At 37.2% G+C, this 23873-nt stretch overlaps 1 protein-coding gene across 5 annotated transcripts in view; it reads left to right on the forward strand.

Annotated features, from left to right (window-relative positions):
- The window catches only part of NME7 (NME/NM23 family member 7), a 244015-nt gene that overhangs the window by 33765 nt on the left and 186377 nt on the right, over nt 1–23873 (forward strand). For 4 of the 5 annotated variants that reach the window (XM_045797508.2, XM_045797519.2, XM_087859030.1 and 1 more), the window contains 4 exons: nt 10111–10218; nt 10988–11154; nt 19785–19895; nt 23628–23678. In XM_045797508.2, the coding sequence (XP_045653464.1) occupies nt 10111–10218; nt 10988–11154; nt 19785–19895; nt 23628–23678 (437 nt within the window). The remainder of the gene's footprint in view (nt 1–10110; nt 10219–10987; nt 11155–19784; nt 19896–23627; nt 23679–23873) is intronic. The other variant, XM_087859033.1, reaches the window with a different exon arrangement.

Raw genomic sequence — 23873 nt, forward strand, 5'->3', positions numbered from 1 at the left:
AAATGCAATAAAGATGATTTTATACTATTATTATTCAGAAATACTTATCTTCACTTAATTTGCACACAAATACACATATACACACAAACTCATCCTTCACCTCAAGCACTTGTGAATTGGGTGGAGTACTTTTCTATCCATGTTCATATTTTGTTTCTTCTGAATTTATAATTGATGTGGTATTAGAGAAGTATGATTTTCAATTTTTTCTGCCTTTCCCCCAGCCTCAGTACTATCAGGAATAAAAACTTACTTGAAAAGATGCCTTAATTTACTGTTGAGCCATTATTAAATAGAAATTTTGGTAATTTATTTGAAAAAATTTTGTTTTACTTTTGATACCAGAAAAGCCTTGGGTATACACTTTCTCATCTATAATATTTCTATCTCTTAAATAAAATATAGAACATTTCTGCTTGGGAAATTTTTGTAGAATTGGAGGCAGGCTCTTCAGATTTTATTCCTATTTCATAAACATCACTCATAAATGAAGCTCCTCAGATTCCTTTTTGGTCCTGGAAACGTAGTCACATAATTAATTTTGCAACTTCAGGTTAGTTAAATGGTAAAATATGATACCTGCTCTTTTGAGCAGGTAAGGAAGTACAGTATCTAATATGACTTTAAATATTAACTATAAAATGTGAATACCTTATTGTTATTTTCTATAACAGCTTTGGTTTCTGTGCTAAGCGAAGGTACAGGGTTTAATTTTTTCACATCTACAGTTTGCAACAGGAATTTCATGTTGATTAGTGTAATTTATGAATTTTTCAATGGTGCCCTTCCTTTGAGAAGTTTGAATTATAATACAAACAATTAATGGGTAACAGATGATGTTATAAAATTTAAAAAGAAAATTGTTGCTCAGTTTTTTTATTGGTGAAAACTTTGAGCTCTCTGAAAGGCAAGATTTTGTACTCCTCCGATTTATTAACATGTCCTTTATTAAAAATTCCTTGTTACTGCAGAAATAACTATATACATTCAGTAGCTTTTCTTTTCATAATGTATAATTTCAGTCACATTTCTATTTTTCGGTCCTGCACAAATTCTTTTTCCCTTCACACTGATTTTCCTGCAAGGGTCTTTAAAAAAAACGATTGACTGGGATTAGCTGCAGCTGAGGCTGTGGCTTCGCAAATCAGGAGAGGCTCTTCCTGAGTGTCAGTGCAGGAGGTGAGTGTGTGCAGGGCCGCTCTGAAGTCACAGATGGCATTCCTGGCCACTGTCACTGCTGTGAAGCCTCAGGCAACAGAAATCCTAAGTGCTTCATGCACACTAAGGCCTTTAATCCCTGCATCTGCCCTGGGAAGAGAGTTTATCACTCTTCCCATTTTACAGGTACGGAAACCAGGGCTTAGACAGGTCGAGTATCTTATCCAATGGTCTGTCGTGCTCTAGAGCCCATGCTCTTACCCATTCTGAAGTATTCCCCAACTGATCCCAAAGGAAATCCTCTGTAGTTTCCTGGGTCTTCCCTTGAAGCAGCGCAGTTCAGGGCCATGCCAGCTGCTGCCAGTGCATGGCAGCAACCCCAACAGCAGCAGGCACAGACTCAGCTGGGCACAGGCATTGTACTGCGTGGCCCCGGTAGTGGCAGGTGCAGCCAGCGTGTGGTGCTTGATGGTTGGAGGGTCATCAGGAGGCCAGTGGCTCTTTCTGACCAGTACTATTGAAGTATGTGAGGCCAAGGCACAGTTATACTTAGTGGCATAAGCTTAATCAACTTACTCTTGAACTAAGGGCTGGTTTTATTTAAGCACGTGTGCCTGGAAAAGATTGTTAGTTTCACATGAGCCATGTAGGGCTCAGACTTTCCTTAAGCAGTGACCAAGAGGGGCGTGCTGAGATTTGATTTTCCAAAGGCGTGGTTGCCCTTTAAATATCATTTCACCTGGAATTTCAATACTAGGAGTGAAATTTCCTTAAAGTCACCTATTTTATCTTACTAATTGTGTGAAAAGATATTTGAAATGATTCTGTGACATGCATCACAAAAATTAACTCAAAGTGGATCGTAGACCTAAATGTGAAATGCAAAACCAGAGAACTCCACTGCAAGCACAGAGCAAGCAGAGTGGTTAGTTAACTTCATCGAGGGTTGGGTCTTGGATGAAAAGAATTGTTAAGAGAATGATCGAAGTGATACATCAAGGAAACTAAGATGGGTAAAGCAGGAAGTGAAGGAAAGAGAGGTCTGTGGTTTGGGAAGGTGTGCAAGGACCATTCAGCTGGAAAGAAGGAGAAGTTGGACAACCTAACTGCTAGGACAGGAGGATGTGGGCAGGGGACAGACAGACTGCTGGAAGCACTGGATTTGGTGGTGGAACATTTCCAGGTGATAGCAAGGGCCCACATGTGGCTCACTCATCTGTGTGAATTCTGTCCGTTCTCCCAGCATCATCTGCAAGTTCAGTCATGATCATGTTTATAACCAATATACATACGGTTTTTAAATTTTACCTGTTTTACAAAAGAACGTTATTATTTCTGTTGGTTGTCACCTATTTTTTTTTTTTTGAAGGAATTGAAAGAAGGGAAAATGTTTTCAAAATGAATGGAAGAAACTTACCTACGTAATTAGCATGTGCATGGTATAATCTGACTATTTTAAAAAAACGACTGCACTGGGGAATGACTCATACCGGAATGCATTTGAATAGATGCAATTTTCATATGCTACATTTTAAAATGACATTTTCCTTTTTTAGGTGTAACAAAATAAGTTTGGAAAAAACAATCAGGGGTTTTTCTACATTTGAAAAAGCATGCCATCAAAGGGAAATTAAAAATAAAAATTGTAAAGCACTGTGTAGAACCTTCTGATAAATAGTCAGATAAGCAGCGTAGAATGGATTTTAAGTAAAAAATTAAATGGCTTATCTTAACTGAGTCAACTGTGACGTAGTAGAAGAACAATAAATTCAGAGCCAGGAGTTCTAGTTCCTAGAAATTGCTCCATTGGCTGCTAGATTATAAGGACCATGAAGACAAGGGTGAGGTTTGTTTCTCATCGGTGTTGTCATATCTTGACGTATCTGAGTACCTGGCATAGTACATAGAACATGGCAAGTGCTCAAGTTGTTGAAGAAATGAATTGATGGATGGGAATCAGATAATGTACAAAGTCTGATGGCCTCATGTTATGCTTTTCAGTGTGCAAATCGCGAGGCCTGCTGAAACTTGGGATATTTCCTTCACGTTCACGTTATACCCTTTGCTTGTTTGTTTTGGTCTCTGTTTGTTTCTTTGTCTTCATATTCTGATTTTATAGCGTGGTAAATAGAAGAGAACTCGAAAGGTTCTAGATGATATATGAAGAACGGTCTACTGACAAATAATCTTTGTCGGGTGTTTAGGTAATTAAACTCTTACTAAAGAGAAAAAAAACCAGCTTCAGTTTTTCAGTATAATTAAAAATTAAACTATAAAGAAAACTACAAGTTAGAAAACAATTCAACCCCTCTTGACCTTAAACAATAACAAAAAATACAAGTATCAAACGGGGTAAAACAGTTCAGAACGGTGTAAATTGAAAAGCAGCCTCCCCAACCCCCCTCCGTACCCCCCGGCACTCCACACACTCTCCAGTGGCAGCTACTTCTGACATATTCTTGAATGTCCTTCTGGAAAATTATTCCCTACCTATACTAGGATTTTAAATGGAGTCTTAAAGATCTGGATCATCATCACCCGAGTTCCTTGGCAGTGAAAATGCTGATTATGTTGTTCAGTGCTGATTGTTCGGATTAACACTGAGTACCGTTTCCCCGCTGGGCATCAGACTTAGCTGTTGTTTACATGACCATCGGCATGTTGTTTCTCACTGTTTGCCATCTTGCAAACCACTGTGCTTCCTGCTACCGAACCTCTATATGGCTGTTCGCTCCTTCCACCCGCTCCCCGCCCCCCAGGCAGCATATGAAAGCTTCTGTTCCATTTTATTGGCTTTCTTCTTTGCTTTTTGGCTATAATGTGTGTAGGGGAGGAAAAAGTTTTCCTTGACCCTTGAGGGTCCCTGGCTGTGTCTGAAAACTGACAAAGATTAATGGGAGCAAAGCATACCAACTTATTTAAGTTTTATGTGACATGGGAGCCTTCATAAAGAAACGAGGACCTTAAGAAACAGCCCTGGGTATTTTTAGCTGGGTTTAATGAAGAAATGTGGAGAAATGGAGAAATGTGACAGACTAAAGAGTATGAGGTAAGTGTGGTAAACTGGAAGAAACTTAGCAAGGCCTGTTTGTTGGGATTTTTTTCCCTGTGTTCCTTTGTCCTGCGAGATAAGGATGCTTCTTTCTTCTGGGAAGTTACCTCTCACACGAGGACGTTATAACCTGTTTCAGAGAAGAGGCTTGGGTAAAGGTCAAAGTGACCTTCCTGCTTCTGCTGTTTTCTCAAACTCCTTCAGGATAAAATATTCAACATACACTAGGTGCCAGATTTTGGGAGTAGTGTGCCCTGAACCTCATCGTGTAGATAGCTGCTTACAATAGTAAAAAAAAAAAAAAAAAAGTAGATGGCACATTAGTGATTAGTTATGAAATTGAAACAAAGTGTGCTTGAGTATGAGGGATCCTCTGTCTTTTTTTTTTTAAATATTTTATTTATTTACTTGAGAGAGAGAGACAGCCCACGGGCGAGAGCGCACAGGCTGGGGGAGCCGCAGAGGGAGAGGGAGAAGCAGACTTCCTGCTGACCAGGGAGCCCGATGTGGGGCTCGATCTCATGACCCTTAGATCATGAACTGAGCCGAAGGCAGCCGCTTAACCAACTGAGCCACCCAGGCGCCCCATGGGATCCTCTGTCTGACTGTGTATAAATTATATTTAAAATGTTCAGAGGAAGGAAAAGGATTTGGCTACTTTAAGAAAAGTCTCTTTGTGCTCTAGTAAGCCAGTATCTGATGGCAGCTGAGGCCTTCACTGTCCCTGCAGCCATGTCATGACATTCCCGTCAGATCTGGGGCCAGAAAATGGGCTGTCCTTTTGTGCTGCTTCAGCCTTAGTTTCTCCCTCTCCGGTCGGCCCTGGAAGTGTGGTATCATGGAGATAGCTGAGTCCCAGCAAGTGTCGTTTCCTGACTTGATGGAAGTCATAGATATTCACCGGGCCTCCGTTTCTTTATCCATGAAATGAAGGGTTCAAACAAAATGATTTTCAGTTTTGACATCATTATCATTTTAATGAATCACATTATTTAATGAATCACATTCTTTGCTAGGCTTTGCTCAATTTAGCTGAATTCAGAGTAAAGTTTTTTTTAAATTTCAAAGGTGGCTTTGGGGAGGGGTGTGGGTGTGGGTGTGTGTATATCAGGCAGTGAGGGGAAAGGCTAGCCTGAATGGGACATTCAGAGGTACCACTGTTGGTGCCAAGTCCAGAAGTACCATCGCTACACCTCTAGACATCTTTGACTCTAGGAAGGAACCAGTGTTTCTACTACAAAGATAAATCAGAAAGTTAAGTTTAAATCACATTTAAATACAATTTGTACTTGGCACAGTTGGCCTTTTCTCAGAGAGGAAACGGTACTTGCTTGAGAGTTAGTTTCCTCATCTAAATAGAAATTTTGTGATTATTCTTACATAGTTTTAAGCAATCTTGTGATAAATCACAGTTATAAATGAAGGAACGGGTTAATTTTTCAAGAGAATATGAAGGATGTTTCTTCTTTGTATGTGGATGCTGTTGTGAAACTCTAGGTTAGAATCCAAGAGGTCCGATTGAAGAGCTTAAGCAGTTTTGAAATCTTGTGGACACAGTTTCTGTCTCTTTTTATGTGCGATGCTTATTAATCAGAGATTTAGTTAAGGGCCGTGTAGTGTTGCAAACTCTCTCTTCCGCATCTTATTAGGTGATTGTTCTGAGGGAATTTTTAAAGATAACACAACTCTATTCCTTTCCCATTGAAGTATAACCTTTCGTTATCTGTTGACTTTTTTTCCCCCTTTACCATAGAAAAAGAATTGCTTTTATTATTTTTCTTTAGAGCTTATGACTACATTAGAATAACTAATGCCCACAGCGAAAAATGATTTTCAAGCAGCAATTCATGGGCAACACAGAATATAATTTCTGTGATTTCCTAGATAACTGCTGTGTTATAACATTTTTTGGTATTTTACACGCTTCACTGGCTTGAGTTTTTAGGACTTTGGAATTGGAATGTAATTGAAGAGCAGTAGTGTTAAATGTGTTTGATGTCACAGGGAGTGAGATGATTCTCTTATTGCATTTCATAATAATCCATTTCCCTTCTCCTAGATGGTTGTTAAAAGCCACAAAACTTGACCCTGTTTAGAATTATTTAGTTTTACATGGGAGAGTAGTTAAATAACTCAGTGCATCATTGGATTAGACCCATTGAATGGATACTTTCTTTAATAGTGACTTTTGTGTCATTTTTTTTATAGGCAGTACAATTTAATGGGACAAAGCATGGACTTCAGTCCTTCACAGTCTGAAGGACTAAGGTTTGAATTCTGACTTATTTCTTTGCTGTGTAATCTTGGACCAGTGTTCTAATTTTTCGAGCTTTACTGTCCTTGTCCATGAAATAGGGATACTACCTACATTGTCTCTTGTGAGAATGAAATGGGATCATGTCAAGAGCCTGCCACTTAGTCGGTACTCTAAGAAATGAATGACATTAATCATGACAATAACAATAATTTTTAGAGTTTAAATGTCACGGATTTATTAAACATTCTGATACATGCTTTTCCATTGTCTGAGGAGTAGGAGAGGGAGAAGATTCGTTCTAATAGAATAGAGGGTGAAAAACTGAACAGAACATCCCTGATTTGTTTATCTACTATTTTAAGAGAGATTCTTATTCACCGATATTCGTTGAAATTTGAGAATAGGCTGAGCAACCGATGTAGGAGATATTTTCTTTGCTTCACATAATTTGAAGAACACTGTCTACTTTTTACACCCTTTATATTCTTTTTGACATGCATCTGAATTCTCTGTATTTTAAATCCCACAAGACATTATTATTATTTTGCATGCATATTGTTTATTTAGATTTACCCAGATATCCACTCTTTTTCAGCCCTGATTTCAACTCCTTGAATTATCTGGTATCATTTTCCTTTTATCTTTGGAACTGCTTTAGAATTTCTTTTAATGCAGGTACCCTGGTAATACATTTTCTCTTTTTGCTTATTTGAAATGTCTTTATTTCAGCTTTATCTTTTGGAGGGAATTTTTTTGCTAGTTAGAGAATGCTATGTTAGAGTTATTTTTAATTCTTGAATTTCCACTTGACTTAAAAAAATAGATGCTGGCTCTCTGGTGAAATTCTTCATCTTGATATATTTTTTTATACCTGTCTTTGTTATTTTGAAGCCTTTTTCGGATAATAAGTAGGCTATTCGTGGATCTCTTTCTATTGTCTGTTTTTTCTTTTGGTTCTCTGTCTTGGTATATCTGGTAGTCTATTATTGAGGTTGAGGAGAGGCAGGGAGCCAGAATGGGGGAAATGTCACCTCAGTATGGTCAAGGACTAAGGGTTGAGTGAACACAAAGCTGGAAAACTTTGTTAGGGTCAGTTTACCCTTTGGTTTACCCATGCTTCTAGAGTGTAATACTTCAGGGATCACGACAGAAAGGTCAGAGCATGTACCAGAGATCACCTCTTTAGTGGCTTTGGACTCTTATTTTTCTCTCCCCATGCTGTGAGGCTCCTGAAGGCTGCACAGAACAAGCACAGGTTTGAACTCACTTCTCTATAATGTCCTTCTCTCCAGAATCTTCGTCCCTCAAACCTTGGCTGCTTTTAGCAGCCCCATAGTCCAGTTTTTGTCTTCATATCCCTGTGACATTGTCAAAAGCTCTCTGCCTCTTGGCAGCTTTCCCCTGCCAGCTTCTTAAGCTTTTCAGTCTCTTGTCCAGGTTGACGTAAGACTCAATGCGTGTACTCAGGTAAAAGCAGCACAAAGAATGTTGGGCTACCTCAGGAAGCTTCCTGCCTTTCTAGATCTGGGTTCATCAAGCCCTGGTTGCCTTAAAGGCTCTCCAGGGTCTCAGACAGACTTTTTTCATATCCCAGTTTTCTAAATGTTCTTGCCTTGGTTTGCAAGAACTGTAAGCTACTTTGTCAGTCAGGAACCGTAGTTCCTCCATTTATTTTCTTTTCTGTATAGTGTATTGTGCAAAATCCTATTACCTGCCTCAGAATTAAGGAGTGTGACTCGTTAGTTTTGTGGTTAGGCTGGCTGGATAAATAGAAGTGCCAAATTTCTTTGGTTTTTCATTTACCTCAGTATCATACCCTCTTACCTTCACTTAGATGTATCACCATCTCTTCCGTTTTATAGTTTTATTTATTTAGTGAAGACAATATTTCAGTGATGTCTTTCAGTGAATGAATATTTTAATATAGACAGTAAAAAAATTTAATAAGCTACTAATTTTCAATTTTTTTTTAAAGATTTTATTTATTTATTTGACAGAGATAGAGACAGCCAGTGAGAGAGGAAACACAAGCAGGGGGAGTGGGAGAGGGAGAAGCAGGCTCATAGCAGAGGAGCCTGATGTGGGGCTCAATCCCATAACGCCGGGATCACGCCCTGAGCCGAAGGCAGACGCTTAACGACTGTGCCACCCAGGCGCCCCTAATTTTCAATTTTATATTAGAAGTAGTCTATAGTACCAGAATGCATGGTGAAGCCTAAACCTTAAAAAGCTGTATTTGTAAGAATGTGAAAAAAATGTGTGAAGAAAGGCCTTCACAAATGTCATGGTATGTCTCTTACTGCACCTTTATTTTCTCTTGACTAATAAGCATTATTTAAATGTGTATTTTTGGATGATTGTGGGAAAAATAAAATAGTGTCTTAAAACTATCTACAGTACAGTTTATGAGTATAATCATAAGCATAACTAGACATACAACTTCTACCATTAGAATTTATAAGTGAATTATTGGCATAAAAGGATCCTATCCATATACTCTAGAGAATCAGGTGTTAAATTTAGAATTAAAACTCCTAAATTCCTTTCTTCTTCATATGTCCTATATGTCCTCCTTTGCTTATTGTAATGAAGGACCTTTGGGGCCAAGCTATTTGTAACAACATGTGATTGGAAGTCCTGCTGAATAATCAAGGAAAGATCGATCTTTGACTTATGTTTTGCATTTTCTCCTGTGTGATAGGTGTAAGAATGCACCTCACAGACCTCCAGCTAGAGGGAGCTTCAATGACCAAGGGCCCCAGCTACTGTGCTCTGAAATCCCGGGCTGCTCTTGCACTGGAGACATGCTTCCCAAGGGCTGCTCCTAGCGGGTGCCTGAGAGGAGCAGGGAGACTAAAGCAGGCTGGCGCCCTGGAGGTCAAGGAACTCTTGAGCTCTTGAGGGCTCACTGGCTCCAGTGCTGCCTGCTGGTCTTGCTCAGATCGTACAGCAGTCCAGGATGATGGCTCCCTTCTCTCTCTCCTTCCTTCGGGTCTGATTTGTCTTACCGTCCGGATCCCTCCCTGTTTTCTCTTATAGGAATTTCCCTTACAGGAATAGAATTCTGGCACGTTTAATCCTGTCACAGTGTCTGCTTCTAGGGAACACACAAATTCTATAACACACAATTTCTATAACAAAATACTATCATGTGAAATTACTAAGGAGAAAAAAGATGTTTACTCTAACTTTAATGATGACAGTATTCTCAAACGGCTGGATTCTTAAATTTGGGAAGGTTAAAACTTCATGTAATTGAGAGCTAGCCTCTCAGTTTTTTTTCTCATAGCAGTTTATTGTCTGTTTATATGTAAATTTGCTTTCAGAAGGCTGAATTACTACAGTAGACAGATCAGGAGCTCATGTTCAAAAAAACTCAATTTACTCAGGGTGATTGGATGGGTTAGGTATTAAGCAGTTTGTAAGTCATCTTTGAGATAACTAAGGATATTTAATGAGAAAGTAGAAGGAAATATTTCTAAGGGTATGTTGATAAGTAATATATTGTTGAAAGCAGCATAATAAATAAGTAGTAACAGATTTATTTATTACAAATATTTGGTAAATCTTGCTTTCAACTTATGATTTATACAAGAGTGCTTATATTTTATATGTTAATGTTAAAATTCTTCTTTCTTTGCAGAATCATGGTGAAAGATTTGTTTTCATTGCAGAGTGGTATGATCCAAATGCTTCACTTTTTCGACGTTACGAACTTCTGTTTTACCCAGGGGATGGGTCTGTTGAAATGGTAAATGAGCCTTTTTTTCTTCCTTAAAAGTTAGCAAAGGGAGTGAAGGTGAGAATTGGGAGAAGAATATTATAGCTTTCTATATAGTTGCTCTTGAAAATATATATATATATTTCTTCTTTTTTTAATGGGAATTCTTTTTTGGGGGGTTATAATTCCAATATAAGAGATAACTTTGTGCCTTTATCTTTAATGTCAAATAGTAATTAATATTTTTTGGTTGGAAAACTGAAGTGGGATTATTCATGTTTTAGATTAGGCAATAGTCAATAAGTGAATGTTACAGATGAAGATTATCATGGTCCTAAGTATGTCGCCATTATTGAAAGCTGTTATCTCTACAACAAGTCAAATTGAAGAAGATCAGATTAAGAGAGTTCCACTTATTTCTTGTGTCTCTTTATTTGCAACCATCTTACAGGTAGATCTCTTTGGTATTGGCTTTCTGTGTAGGCAAGAAAACAGAAATTTGGAATTTTTCTGGGATTTCATAAGCACTAATTTGCTGAAATGATTTGGCAATAAACAAATCTTTCTGTTCATGGTTTTTTAAAGTATTAAATTTGTAATAAGTTTTTGTGTTATTACTGGATTGGACTAGGAAATACAGAAGTTATAAAAGAAACTATGATTTGTATTTGTAACAAAAATGAAATAAAGTAAGCTATGTTTAATAAAGCAGAATTAAGAATCATTTCTAATTTATAGTAAGATTAACGTTGTCTATTGATAGTTATTTGTCTTATTGTGTTGTTGTTTTTGGTTCTAGCATGATGTAAAGAATCATCGCACCTTTTTAAAGCGGACCAAATATGATGATCTTCACTTGGAAGATTTATTTATAGGCAACAAAGTGAATATCTTTTCTCGACAACTGGTGCTGATTGACTATGGGGATCAATACACAGCTCGACAACTGGGCAGTAGGAAAGAAAAGTAAGAAAAGCTTTTCTTCATTCCTAAAACATTATATATGTCTTGGTACCAAATTCTAATTTCTTGTTTCTATCTTATGTTTTTACAGCATAGATGCTTTTCCAATTCAGTGACCCAATTCAGTGTTACGACATTTTTGGGATTTTGAGGAGTAGTTTCAGCGATTTGCTCTTCATTCAGATAACAGAGAGGCCCATAGTCTTAGGCAATGATTATCTTCTGGAGGAAAAAATCTAAACTTTTTATATGCCCTCATCTTACTTCATAACATGCATTTAACTGGGAACTGAGCATGTTGGAACAGAAATAGTATTGGTGTATAGAATAAACCTGGTTTATGCGGAAAAAATAGTGAGTGGCAGAGCAGGGAAGGCCCTGTGAAGGTATCTGAGCTGGATCCTGAAAGGTAAATTGGAGTTTTACCCAGTTAGATCAAGAGCAGGGAATGCTGGTCATGGGAATACGTATAAGCAGAGGTTCAATGGCAGGAAGTTGTATGTTGTGTGCGGGGAAGAGCCCATTGTTCTGTTTGACTGACTTGGTGGTTAAGATTTTTTTAAAACTTTGATTAGTAAAATAGCCTGAATCAGGACGGTAGCAGTTGGTATGAAGAGGAAGAAATGTACAAGATTAATAGAAGTAGAATAGTAGTAATGGTCAGCACTCAGTGACGGCTAGCTATTATTATATCAGGCATGGTGTTAAAATGATCTGTATGGGTTATTTGAGTCCTGTGACAACCTAATAAAAAAGGTGCTATTATGATTAGCTCCACTTTGCAGATGGGGGAGTTGAGGCTTGGAGGAGATGTTAAGTAGCTTGCTGAAGGGCAAGAGGAGGGACAAGATAAGCCCACAGTCCAGTGTGAGTTAAGAATGGGAGGATTTGATCACAGGAGAATGGGGAGGACCTGGAAAATGGTTGCCCTCTTTCTGCCTCAATCCATTTGCATGTCATCTGGCACCTAGCACATCTCCTTACACGGGGCAAGTGCCTTATCTGTGTTAGCCGAATGAATCAATGGATAACAATTTAAAACTCATTATCTGCTGTTGCCTTTTTAAAAAATTTCCTCCGTTTACAAATGATGACCTTTGAACTAGTCGATGAAGATGTTTTTGTGTAGATTGTTTGTAATGAATGTTGTCTATTCTTGAGCTTTTTACACAGACATAATATATGTCTGATAAATATTGACTGATCAAGTGAAGAAAGAATGACTGCTACAAAAACAACAAAAAAGTGACATAGTTATGATACACAGAAACTTACCTGTCTTGTTCACAACTGTATCCCTAAAGAGCATTATTATGATGCCCCAAACAGTAAACTAATCACAGGGAATGCCCCACAAAAATGTGTTGAATGAATGATTGAATTAATGAGCGAGTTTACATCACTGAAGATAGTTCTGTCAGGAGGAAGAGCTGGTGGCTGGCTGGCCTCTCCAGCTCTCCCTTCCCGCCCACTGCATGTGATTCCACCTGTGAGGCTGAGAAGCTGCAGCGCGGTACCTTCCAGAAGCTGTGGCGCTGTTTGTCAGAGCTGCATGTGTCATCCTGACTTTTCCTCAGTTCCGATTTAGAAGAGAGACGGAATGTTGGAGATGCAGCTGAAAATCAGGCTATACTGAAAACAATCACTTTTTACTAATGTTTTTCTTCTGAATGTCAATTTTCAATATTACTAAGGTGGAGTTTTAATTTTCAATCTCTACACTTACAAGTTTGCGACCTTCTGAGGCTAGAATGACTGTATTTGAATGGAAATTTCACTTTTGTCATCTCTGTTGGTTTCGGTTTCTGTGGCTTATATATTGTATTGTTTTGGGAGATTCCTTGCATTATGGAGTGATTATAAGTAAAAGGAGGGACCACTGGTGGAAGGGAATGCTATCTATATAAAAAGCTCCAAATACCATTCAATTTGATAGGAAAAAAAAAAAATCTGCCCAACTGTCTTTTGAGGTCTACTACCAAAATAACTAGCTGATTATGTAATATCTGAATAACTCCAGTAGTAATATTCTTTCTGTGACTTCTTTACAAGCCTCTTGTAGCCCTTTTTTACAAGTTCTTTATAATTCTCAAGGTGGTTTGGTGCTCATTGTGAATATTAGTACACAGGTGGTGATGGTTCAGAGGAGTGGTGAATGCCTCATAAAAAAAGAGACCACTTCCAGAATAACTCTGAAATGGGGGGAAAATTTTGAATATTAGATAAATAGGAATCTCTCATGAGATCTAATGGTGAAAGTCTGTGGGATTGAGGAAACATCTACCATAATTCTTTCATTTGCAAGTAATAAATATTTATAGCTTTAATTTTTTTGAGCATACGCTACGTGCAGAGCGCTGTGATGGGCACTCTTCATATGAGTCTCAGTTCAAGACTACTTTAAGTTTTCATTTAAACTAGCAAAAGTAAATGAATTAGGGAGACAGGGTTAATAGTATGACCCAATCAAAATAAACAATAAAGCCTGTAGCAATTATAATTTGTATATAGATATGTAAATTCTACTTGTTTTTAGAGAGGGTGGTGGCAGGGCAGAGGGAGAGAGAGAATCTCAAGCAGACTCCATGCTGAGTGTGGAGCCCGACCTCATGACCCTGAGATCATGACCTGAACCGAAATCAAGAATTGGATGCTTAACCAACTGAGCCAACCAGGCGCCCCAATATATTAATTCTATTTGTCTAAAGTGAATGTCATTGTTTCTGTTTTATAGAACAGTTAAGTAACTTGGCCACAGTCACAGAGCTAGAAAGTCAAGGGAACCAGTTAACCTTGTTGCCTTTGACTCAAACTTATTCACTATTAAGCTTCTAATTAATATGTTGGTAAATATTGTTGAATGGGACTGATTCCAAAAGAGGAGGAACCAAATTAAATATTTGGGGTTTATAAATATAATTAATGAACACATATACAGTGTTGTATTTTTACTGACTTAAACTGTTCCACCATTTTCTCTCTCTTTTTTTTTCACCATTTTCTCTTTTGAATCTTTCTTGACTGCATGTGGGCTAGTAAAGCCAGCAACCATTTGGCTGATTTACATAAACTTCAGAATTCAAATTTAAAAAATGTAGTTTCATTTAAATGACCAAAAAGGTAGGCATATGGGGATATACATGTATGTCTATCATGATCCTATAGAAATAACCTGTATGTAATAATTATAACTTAGTCTTGTTCTCAGCGTGTATGGTATCAAGGATAATTTATGAATTCAAGACATCCTTGTTATATTCCTCATACTCAACTCCTTTACACAAGAAAGAAATAGTAGGAGGGAAAAGTAAAATTGATCTCTTTGGTGCCTATCAGCTAATTTTGAGGCAGTTATGCAGATAATTCAGCTCTCAAACCAATCTTGGCTTTCCAGTTCCCTTAGACTGTAGACATATGACATTTGACACACATTTCTACTTCTCCCTCTGCTTACTGTTGTGTATTTCTTCAGTTGTTTTTGTGAACCTAATGACTTATTATTATTGTCCTGTATAATCAGTTAACAATTAGACTTCACCACTTTTGGCCTTTTAGTAGTAGTATTTTTTACCTCAGACATTCTGTTTGGGATTATTTTACTTTTGCTTAAATTAGAATTTCCCTTATAGTGTGTTCACTGATAGAGAACTCTTTCAGCTGAAAATGTCCTTATTTCACTTACATTCTTGAAACTGCCCACTTATCTATGTCTTTTTTTGTTTGTTTGTTTGTTTTTGTTTCTGTGTGCTTTATTCTGAATTTGTTCAAAATTCTTTCATTAGTTGCATCTGGTCCTCTGTCAAACCATTTGGTTCTTATTTTCATTTTGGTATTTTTATCACTAGCTATTTTAGTAGCTTCTTTTTCAAATCGAAGTATCCATTGTTGATAGCTTAGACTTTCCTGTTGCCTTCAGTTGTTCCTGTAGCCATAGTTTTCATGGTCATGTTACAGTCTACGTCTGACAGTTCCAATAGCTGAACTATTTGTGGGTCTACCTGCTTTGTGCTGTGTCTTCTGGTTCTCCCTCACGTTGGTCTTTTTTACTTTTGTGTGTTTGTGTGTGTGTGTGTGTATCTTTTTGTGGTGATGATTGTCATGTGTCTGGATGTATGTGGATGTGTATATGTGTGTGATATATGTGTATATGTATTTTTATATGAATTATTTGAGGTACAGGACGAAGTTACCTACTAGGGTAGAATTGTGTTTGCTTCTGAGTGTTGCCTGGAGGCATTTGCAATATGGATGATCATTACCCAAGTGGAAAATCGGAAGTTCCCAGACTACCTAAGTGATGTGACTTTATGCTGCCAGACCATGCAAGGCCTGGTTCTTTCTGATTCACCCTTAGGGTGTAGCCTTTGGTCCTAAGTTATTAGAGAGAGAATCCTTTGTTGGGTTCTGTTCCCCTTTCCTGGTGATGTGGTACAGATTAAAGTTCAGATTAGCCAGACAAAGGCGATGCTGGCAAGGTCGACACAACATTCATTCTCATTTTTCTGGGTCTCTTTTTCTTTCACTTTTGTACTCAATAATTGTTGAGTGTCTAGTCAATTTATTTTTGCTTTAAAAATATTTTAAATATTCTTATCCACTGTTTTTAGTTTTCAGGGGAAGCATTGCTCTGAATAACTTTGCCTTGTTGCCAGTTGAAAGCTCTGGCTCAGTGAGGTTTTCTCCAAACCACAGGTGCCTCATCTGAGACTATTTTCCTAATTTCCTTGGGGCAAACACATGCTTCACACTTGTAAGGAAAACGTAAAAGAAGCCACAGATTTGGCTTTGGGTTATTGTTTTAGAATGGTTTTTTTTTTTTTATATGCTTAAGGCCAATATGCATAACTTTTGAAATATTTACATGAATTAATATTGATTAAAGTTTACAAATCATTCCTTTAGGTGGATAACATTCGAAGAGTCTATAGCACTATAGTGCTGTCTAGGATGTTGGTTATACAGCATCTTTATCCTGGACATATTTGCTGCAATTTTTGCCCGGAGCCTGTTGGTGTATGGAGAACATATTTTTTTGCATGGCCCTGTGAAAACTGTTATTTTGCAGAATTCTGTGTTCTGAGTCTGGCAAAGGCTGGCCAAACTATTTTCTCCCTCTCCATTGCTAAGAAGTTGTAAAAGAGCGTATATATATTATATATATATATATATGTATATATATATGAATTATAATATATAGTGGATATATATAATATATATATTATATAATATATATAATTCATATATATATAATTCATATATATAATTCATATATAAATATATATATATAATTCAAGACATCCCTGTTATATTCCTCATACGCAACTCCTTTACACAAGAAAGAAATAGTATATTTCATATATATATATATGTATATATATATGTTTTCTTTTGGGAGCATCTCCTGCTGCATCCTATAGTGCTTGCTCAATGCCAGGTGAGAGGATGACTATGTGGTAGATCCTCACAGCGGGATCCATGTCCTTGTCTAGTCCCTTCTCACGTTGACTCTGGACTTAACCATGTGACTTGCATTGGCCAAAGGGACATCAGCAAATGTGTCTCAAGGGGATGCTTGATAAGTGTTTGCACATTGGACTCCATGTGGCTGTCTATGAAGAAGCCTGGTGTGACCGCCTGAGGATGAGAGGCCACAAGGAAAAAGAAGCCTAGCTGTCCCAGCTGACCTGCTAGCCACACACAGCTGTCCTGGTGAAACCACTACCCAGCTACCTACAGAGTCTTGACAAATTGTTGTTTCAAGCCACTACATTTTGGGGTGGTCTTGTTCCTGGACAGAGAACAGGTTCTCAACTCAAGTTTGGCTGCTCGCCACTCAAAAATCAATGCTTCAGAGACAAGCGATGGTGGGAAAGAAAAGGCCTCTTTACTGGGGAAGCTGGCAACCTGGAAAGATGGTGGACTAATGTCTCAAAGCCCATCTTCCCTGTCCAGGCAAAGCTACAGGGTTTTAAAGGGGAAGACGTGGAAATGGTGGGGGTGACGTGTAGGAGAAGCAGGTGCCCAAGCGGTTGATTGTGTGTCGACATGAGACCTGACCCTGAACAGACTTGCTGGCATCAGTGGCAGCTGTTTTCAGATGTGGTCAGGCCTTATCTTCTGGGAAAGTCTGGTCCTTCACTTCTCAAGGCCATTGGCCTGCAAATCTCTGGGAAAGTAGGTTAGTCCTGCTGCAGCCCAAGGGACTTAGGTCCGCAAACGAGGAGTGCAGAAGCTTGGAGCACATTAACCCTTCCGGCAAGTTGGAGTGGTGTTGCAGTGTGTTAGGTAGCAACAGAGAACAGTGGCACTATTTATATATTTTTGTGGTCCTTTTGTTTATGTGCTGTCTTCACTTTTAAATGACACATGTGATTCCTCATGCCTGTCTTATTTTCTGTACAAAATATATTTTAAGTATTATCTATTGAACAGTTAAACAGGGAGAAGATGATAGGCAAATTTATTTAGAGTAATTACTCCCAGTGATCAGCCCTTTGCCTCCTGTAGGCATTTAAAGAGAAAATGAAATTGCATTTTAAATTAAGTTTTGTTAGTTTTGTATTTTCCACGTTGGTTCTTGTTCATAGAAATTGATGACTGCCGATGTGTTTTATATTTTTTAAGAGCTGTGGTTCACAAAGGTTCTTCCAGAGTTTAGCATAAACAATTTATGGGTTAGTTTGGCTTATAATATGAGTATAATGTGTTATAATGTGAGTTAAAATGTGAAGAATTTTAATTGTCTCTTCGATGAAGCCATACAATATAAAATACTATCAGCAACTCATTTGCTTCAAAATAGAGGAAAGGATTGTCTGGCATAGCTTGTAATAAACTGACTGAGATGAACAATTTTTATTATTTGAAAGTTTTAAAAGCCAGCCATGAGTTACATCCCGTGGTAAGTAAGGGTATTTGGATTATTATATCTTTGTCATATCCTCAGTCAAGCTTGTCTCGTGGGTGAAAAAAGCCAGCTATGAAGAGGCCAGCCATGCTTGAATGAATGCCCGTACGTCAGAACAAAAAACGAAGGGAAAGTGGCAGCAGTTCTTCATCATAATTTTGAATGTCCTATAAACTGAGTTACTCTAACTCATCTAATTTTCATCTTATATTAGCAAATATTGCCCTTAGGGATCTTGTGACTATGTTCCCTTTTAACGATACTCAGAATGACATTATTTGTGGTGTGTAAAGAGTGCAGACCTGGGAGTCTTGGGCGCTGGGCGTTCTGTCCTGAAGGTGCCACTGACCAGCTGTGTGACCTTTGTGTAACTCTTTGGGCCTTATTCCCTCATCAGTAAAATGAGGGCATTCAGGTGATCTCCATCTCCAAAAATCTAATTTTGTGGCTTCAGAGTGGGGAAAGTGCTTTGCTCCTATGTGTCCTATAGAGGAAAGAATGATTTTAAAAGTTATCCCAGTGCTTGCTATCCGTATATGTTGCCAGGTAAAAAGACATTTGTTTCTTTGTGCATCCCTTGTGCTATGCTTGTGGGTAAAGGAGAATTTATAATTATTTCCAAATCAGTGATGAACTGACTACTTAGCTTACATTTGTTAAAGTCTAAGAGATCAAAAATCAAGTTTTATCATAATGTATTAAATGCAATTTTTTAAAGTTTTGTTCTCTTTTATAAAATGTGTTCTAAGAAATAGAAATGTTAAAGACCGGTGTTTTCTAATGTGGAGGCCAAGAGCAGGGTGCCCCAAGATGTGCCACTTTGACATATTGATTACTTAAAATAAAAGTTTTTATTTTATATTAAGAAACAGCCAGTGCAAAGACACTCAGACACTCAGACTCTCTTCTGTCCCCCTGGATGCAGGAAATAAATGTCCCATAGGAATGGTACTCTCCCTGTACTAAGAAGTAAAAAGACATCCTTATCACCAGAGATGGAACCTTTAAAGCCAACCAGGTTTTAGAAACAAACCTTGTTACTTTCTTTCTAATCTACTACCTTGGTCCAAATTCTATTTAGAATTATTTACTAATTAAAGCTTCTAAACATTTTTTAAAATATTTTTAAGTAATCTCTACACCTAATGTGGGGCTCGAACTCACAGTTCTGAGATCAACTGTCACGTGCTCTACTGACTGAACCAGCCAGGCTCCCAACATCTGTTTTCTTTATCCTGTCAATCTATCACAAATGTATTGTCTCTTTGTCTAGGAAGTATAAAAACTGCCAGTTTTGGTCACTTATTTGGGTCTCAGTTTCATTATTGGGCCTCCATGCACATGTAATAAAACTTTGGCTTTTTCTCTTGTTAATCTGCCTCATGTAAATTTAATTCTTAGTCCAGTTGGAACTGCCTGAAGGGTAGAGGAAGAATTTTTCCTTCCCTACATTACTAGGACATAATTAAACATTACAATTTTAACTTTTTTCCCCCTAAGCTTTTATTATTATTTTTAGATTGGATACCTAATTTTTATTTCCCAGGGAAAAATAGTAAGCTTACTTTGTATAAGTTTTTCGGAGACCTTTAATATACTTCTTTTTATAATTCATTTTGGTGTTTGATGATCTAGGATGATTGTTAAGGAAACTACCACTGCTTGGGAATTATAAGTAGAAACTGAACTATTTTTATTTTCAAACTTATTCTTTATATCTGTACAGAACATTGGCTCTGATTAAACCAGACGCAATATCAAAAGCTGGAGAAATAATTGAAATGATAAACAAAGCCGGATTTACTATAACCAAACTCAAAATGATGATGCTTTCAAGGTAATTTGCTGATCATTTTCGGTTATGTAAAGTCTAGTCCTCGTTTTTTTTTGTTTTTGTTTTTTTAAGTCATCTTTTATCTTTCATGTCCTTGTTTAAAATAAAAACCTCTCACTGAGTGGCAAAGAACAGAATAGTAATCTTATTAGAATGAGAAAAGAGTAAGACACTACGAAATTAGATTCCTGAATAATGATTGAACTCCAAGCAAGAAGGAATTGCCAGATTGTGCCTGCCCTGTTATTTATTGTCTTCATAACCCCATTGGTTTTTATAACACCAAGGCCTGATAATTGTAATCTCTTCTTCTTAATATATAACACTCCATAGAAACATGGTAGAAAAGGAAATGAATTTGAGTATTTCTATTTGACAAGGGAGTGTTACTGTTGAGATTTCCAAAAGTGATGCATTTGGAAATGGTTACATTTAGCTCTTCCCAGTGTATGTAATTGGTAAGTAGGCCTATTTACTACCCTGAAAAGCAGTTCATTCCATCTGACCGGATAGTTTCTAAGTTATTTAGTGAAAACCGGTCTTACCTATAGGTAGGGGCATTCATATAGCGTTAGGCAGAGCTGCTGCCTCTTATGTTACTCCACAGGGTTTTCGTAGTTTATTTTTGGTCAGACGTCTTTTCACTGCTGTTCCTGAGTATAGATTATATGGGACAGTTGCATTTTTGGCTCTGAGGACAAAGATAATGGATAACTGCAGATATTCTACACAGCTTTCAGAAGTCTGATCCTTAGAAACCTTAAGAAAACACCTTCAATTTTACCCCAACAAAGACATATATTTAATTTGAGTTTTTCCCGTGTAAGGTTTTTCAGTTTACTTATCTTCTAGAAAGGCAGGAGGCATTTCAGAGCACAGAGTCTGGAGCCAGATTGCACGTAAGTGCACCGCTTATTAAGTGTGTGACTCTGGATAATTTACTGTGTATTTCATTTTCTTCATCTGCAAAATGGAGATCATAACCACCTGTATCATAAAGTTGCTATGAGGGTTCCGTGAGTTTAATATATGCAAATTAGTTTGAAAAACCCCAGCACATAGTCAGTATATATAAATGTTAACTGTTGCTGTTAGTAGCAGGAATACTAGTGATATTATTATTTAGTGAAACTGAGGTCATGACCCCTTGTAAGTCGTTAAATTTGTCTTATTTCTCTATATGTATCAAGAATGCTTGCTCTCATAGCAGGCAATGGGACTGAATTCTGGAGAAATAACTTTGAACAGTTTTAGTGAGATTAAAAATCATGTCTCTACACTGCTAGTGCTTGATAAATTTGGCATGAAATTCCCCAAGATGGAAATGCCCAAGAAAACTTAACTGCTTTTTAATTTTTTTACAGCACCTCATATATCTCTATTAGTTTTACTGTCAAGTCTTGGGTTATGCCCAACTTAGAAGCTAATAAGTTAGTCTTTTACTCTTTCATGGGTGCTAGGCAGAAGATGTGGAACATCTGGGTCAGCAACAGAAGACTTTATTATGGTACAGCAAGTAGCATGGGCATGATGCTCGTGTTGGTTCTCCTTGCCTCCGTGTCCCGTGGGCAGAATATGATATGGATCCAGGTGTATGTTGTATACACAGTTGATTGCATCGTAGCTGAGGAGCATTGAACTTGGGTTATCCACTGTTTCATTCGCAAGCGGTACACAAGGCTGCTGTCTGTGCTGAAGAGAGACATGACCTCATCCCTCAAAGTTGCTCACTGTAACCATAACTCTGAGAAAAGGCTAGGCTAAAGGGCAGTTGGGGCCTTGGATTCTTGGCATACCCAGTAAGACATGCTGGGAGTGCCGGAGACCTGTGGAGGAGTGTCTCCCAGGGCTTAAATCTTTGCTAAACTTGTTTGCTCAAATGTCAGTTCCTCCATCAGACAGTATCTGAAAGGCAGCAGCTGAGTTCCATCTGACTTTGTACTTCCTAGTTCTTGGATTAGTGCCTGATTGAAGGTAGGCACTAAGTCAATATTTCGTGAAAGCATTAATGGATAAATCTTTGTGGGAGAATGGTTTCTGTATAAAAACACAGTAAGACATAACAAAAAAATAACAAAAACCTCCTTTAAGTGGTGACGCACTTGTTAATATTTCTCTCTGTCTCAACTTTTTAGGGAAGGAATTAGGTAAGGATAATGGGAAGGAGTCACGCTCTCTCATCTCGGTTTCAATTTTGGATGTTGAATAGAGATAACTATGGGGTCAGTGACATGTAAGAAGGAAACAATGAAACACTTTTAGTAATTAAGATTTTTCTTTTCATCAATATTAAAGATTATGATTTTTTTTTTTAGTAGCTCAGTTGTGTTGAAAAATTTAGAATTGGTTGTTTTAGTCATCTTGCTGCTCTTTTAGAATGCTCCCACATAAGTTTTTCAGACATTCAGTTTTACCTCATTTTAGACTATAATATAATATATCCATTTCATTTTTGTGAATTCTCCTCCTGACCCTCTGCAGTTGGTAACAGAAAGGACATAAACAGAGATTTGCAGCCAGAGATTTGGGTCCAAGTTATGTAATCATGCTGAACTTCATTATTTTCATACGTAAAATGTAGGTGATCATACCTATTCTAACATATTGTTATGAAAAATAAATAATTTAATGCTGGCATAATAGGTTCTAGAAAGATGAGTTTTCTTTCCTACTCATTTCTTGGGATGAATTTTATTTATCATATTTGCATAATATACTTTCATAATCTCTTCATAACCAAAGAAGCTATTTCAGTACATTTGGTTCGAATGGGTATGCCCTGATATAGCTTATTACGTGAATTCATTTTGTAGTAGGCCCATAAGATCTTCAGACATTGCATACTAAATTAATTATCGCGCCTGAAAGGATAATCCTTTGCTAGAGGACACTTTAACTTCTTTGATGTTTTAAAAAGTAGTTGATGTTGACATATTTGTTGCATACTGTGAACTCCGTTTAAAGCCTTTAAAGCTGTCCAAGTTTGAGAGATACCAGATTTGATTAAAATAAAAAGTTGTTTAGACTTTTCAGCTAATCAGTTTAAAGTCCATTATCCTTTCAGTGGCTCCGTAGATACTCTTTAGTGGGAAGATAGATTCACAAGGTAAATCCCTATTGCCCTTAATAAATTCTGAATATCTCCATATTACCCCCTTTTTGGGTGATGTCAGTTAAAGCATTAATTTTTAATACATTAATAACCAATAAGAATACATTGCTATGCTTAATTTGTCAAGCATATTTTAAAAACACAAGATCTAAGAAAGAAAACTGTAATTATTAAATTCAAATTCTAGCCTACCCTTTCAAGTTTAAAACCTGAAGAAGAAAGTGACAGCTTTCGAATTTGAAGATGTCTTTGCATTTTTTAATGTAACTTATTTGATCTCAAAAGAACAAATAATTCTTACTGGTCAAATGTTAAACTTTGTTTCATGAATGTTTAAGATGCTGGTGCAAAGGAAGATAGTAGATACAATATGAGCAGAAAAGTGAATAGTGCCTCTTACATGCATTGTAATTTTACATCTTAACAGATATTCAGGTAGCAAAAAATTTAAAAAGTGGGAGGATTTGAGCAGAATATTTGGTGAAAAGTCAGTCAGTTTACATACAGATCAAATCAATGTAGAAGGTTTCATATTTATTTTATTTTATTACTGCAAGCCAAAATATTCTAGTAAAAATTTTTAAATATAATTCTTAACGGTTGTCATTTCGATTATTTTACAGGAAAGAAGCAATGGATTTTCATATAGACCATCAGTCAAAGCCCTTTTTAAAGTAGGTGCTGAATTTGGGGCAAGTGGTTTACAATGGAGGATATCCCAAAAACTAAAGTACTGTACTTGTACAATTCAGAAATTTGTGACACGGAAAGCATCTGTCAAGAGGATCATAGGAACACCTTGCAACTGTAGAGAACTGTTTTCTAAGAATTATTTTTTCTGTCCTTCTATTAGATTAGAATTTTTATTT

The sequence above is a fragment of the Ursus americanus genome, chromosome 2 (assembly GCF_024610735.1).
Source record: "Ursus americanus isolate L20-20 chromosome 2, mUrsAme1.1.p, whole genome shotgun sequence".
Lineage (NCBI taxonomy): Eukaryota > Metazoa > Chordata > Mammalia > Carnivora > Ursidae > Ursus > Ursus americanus.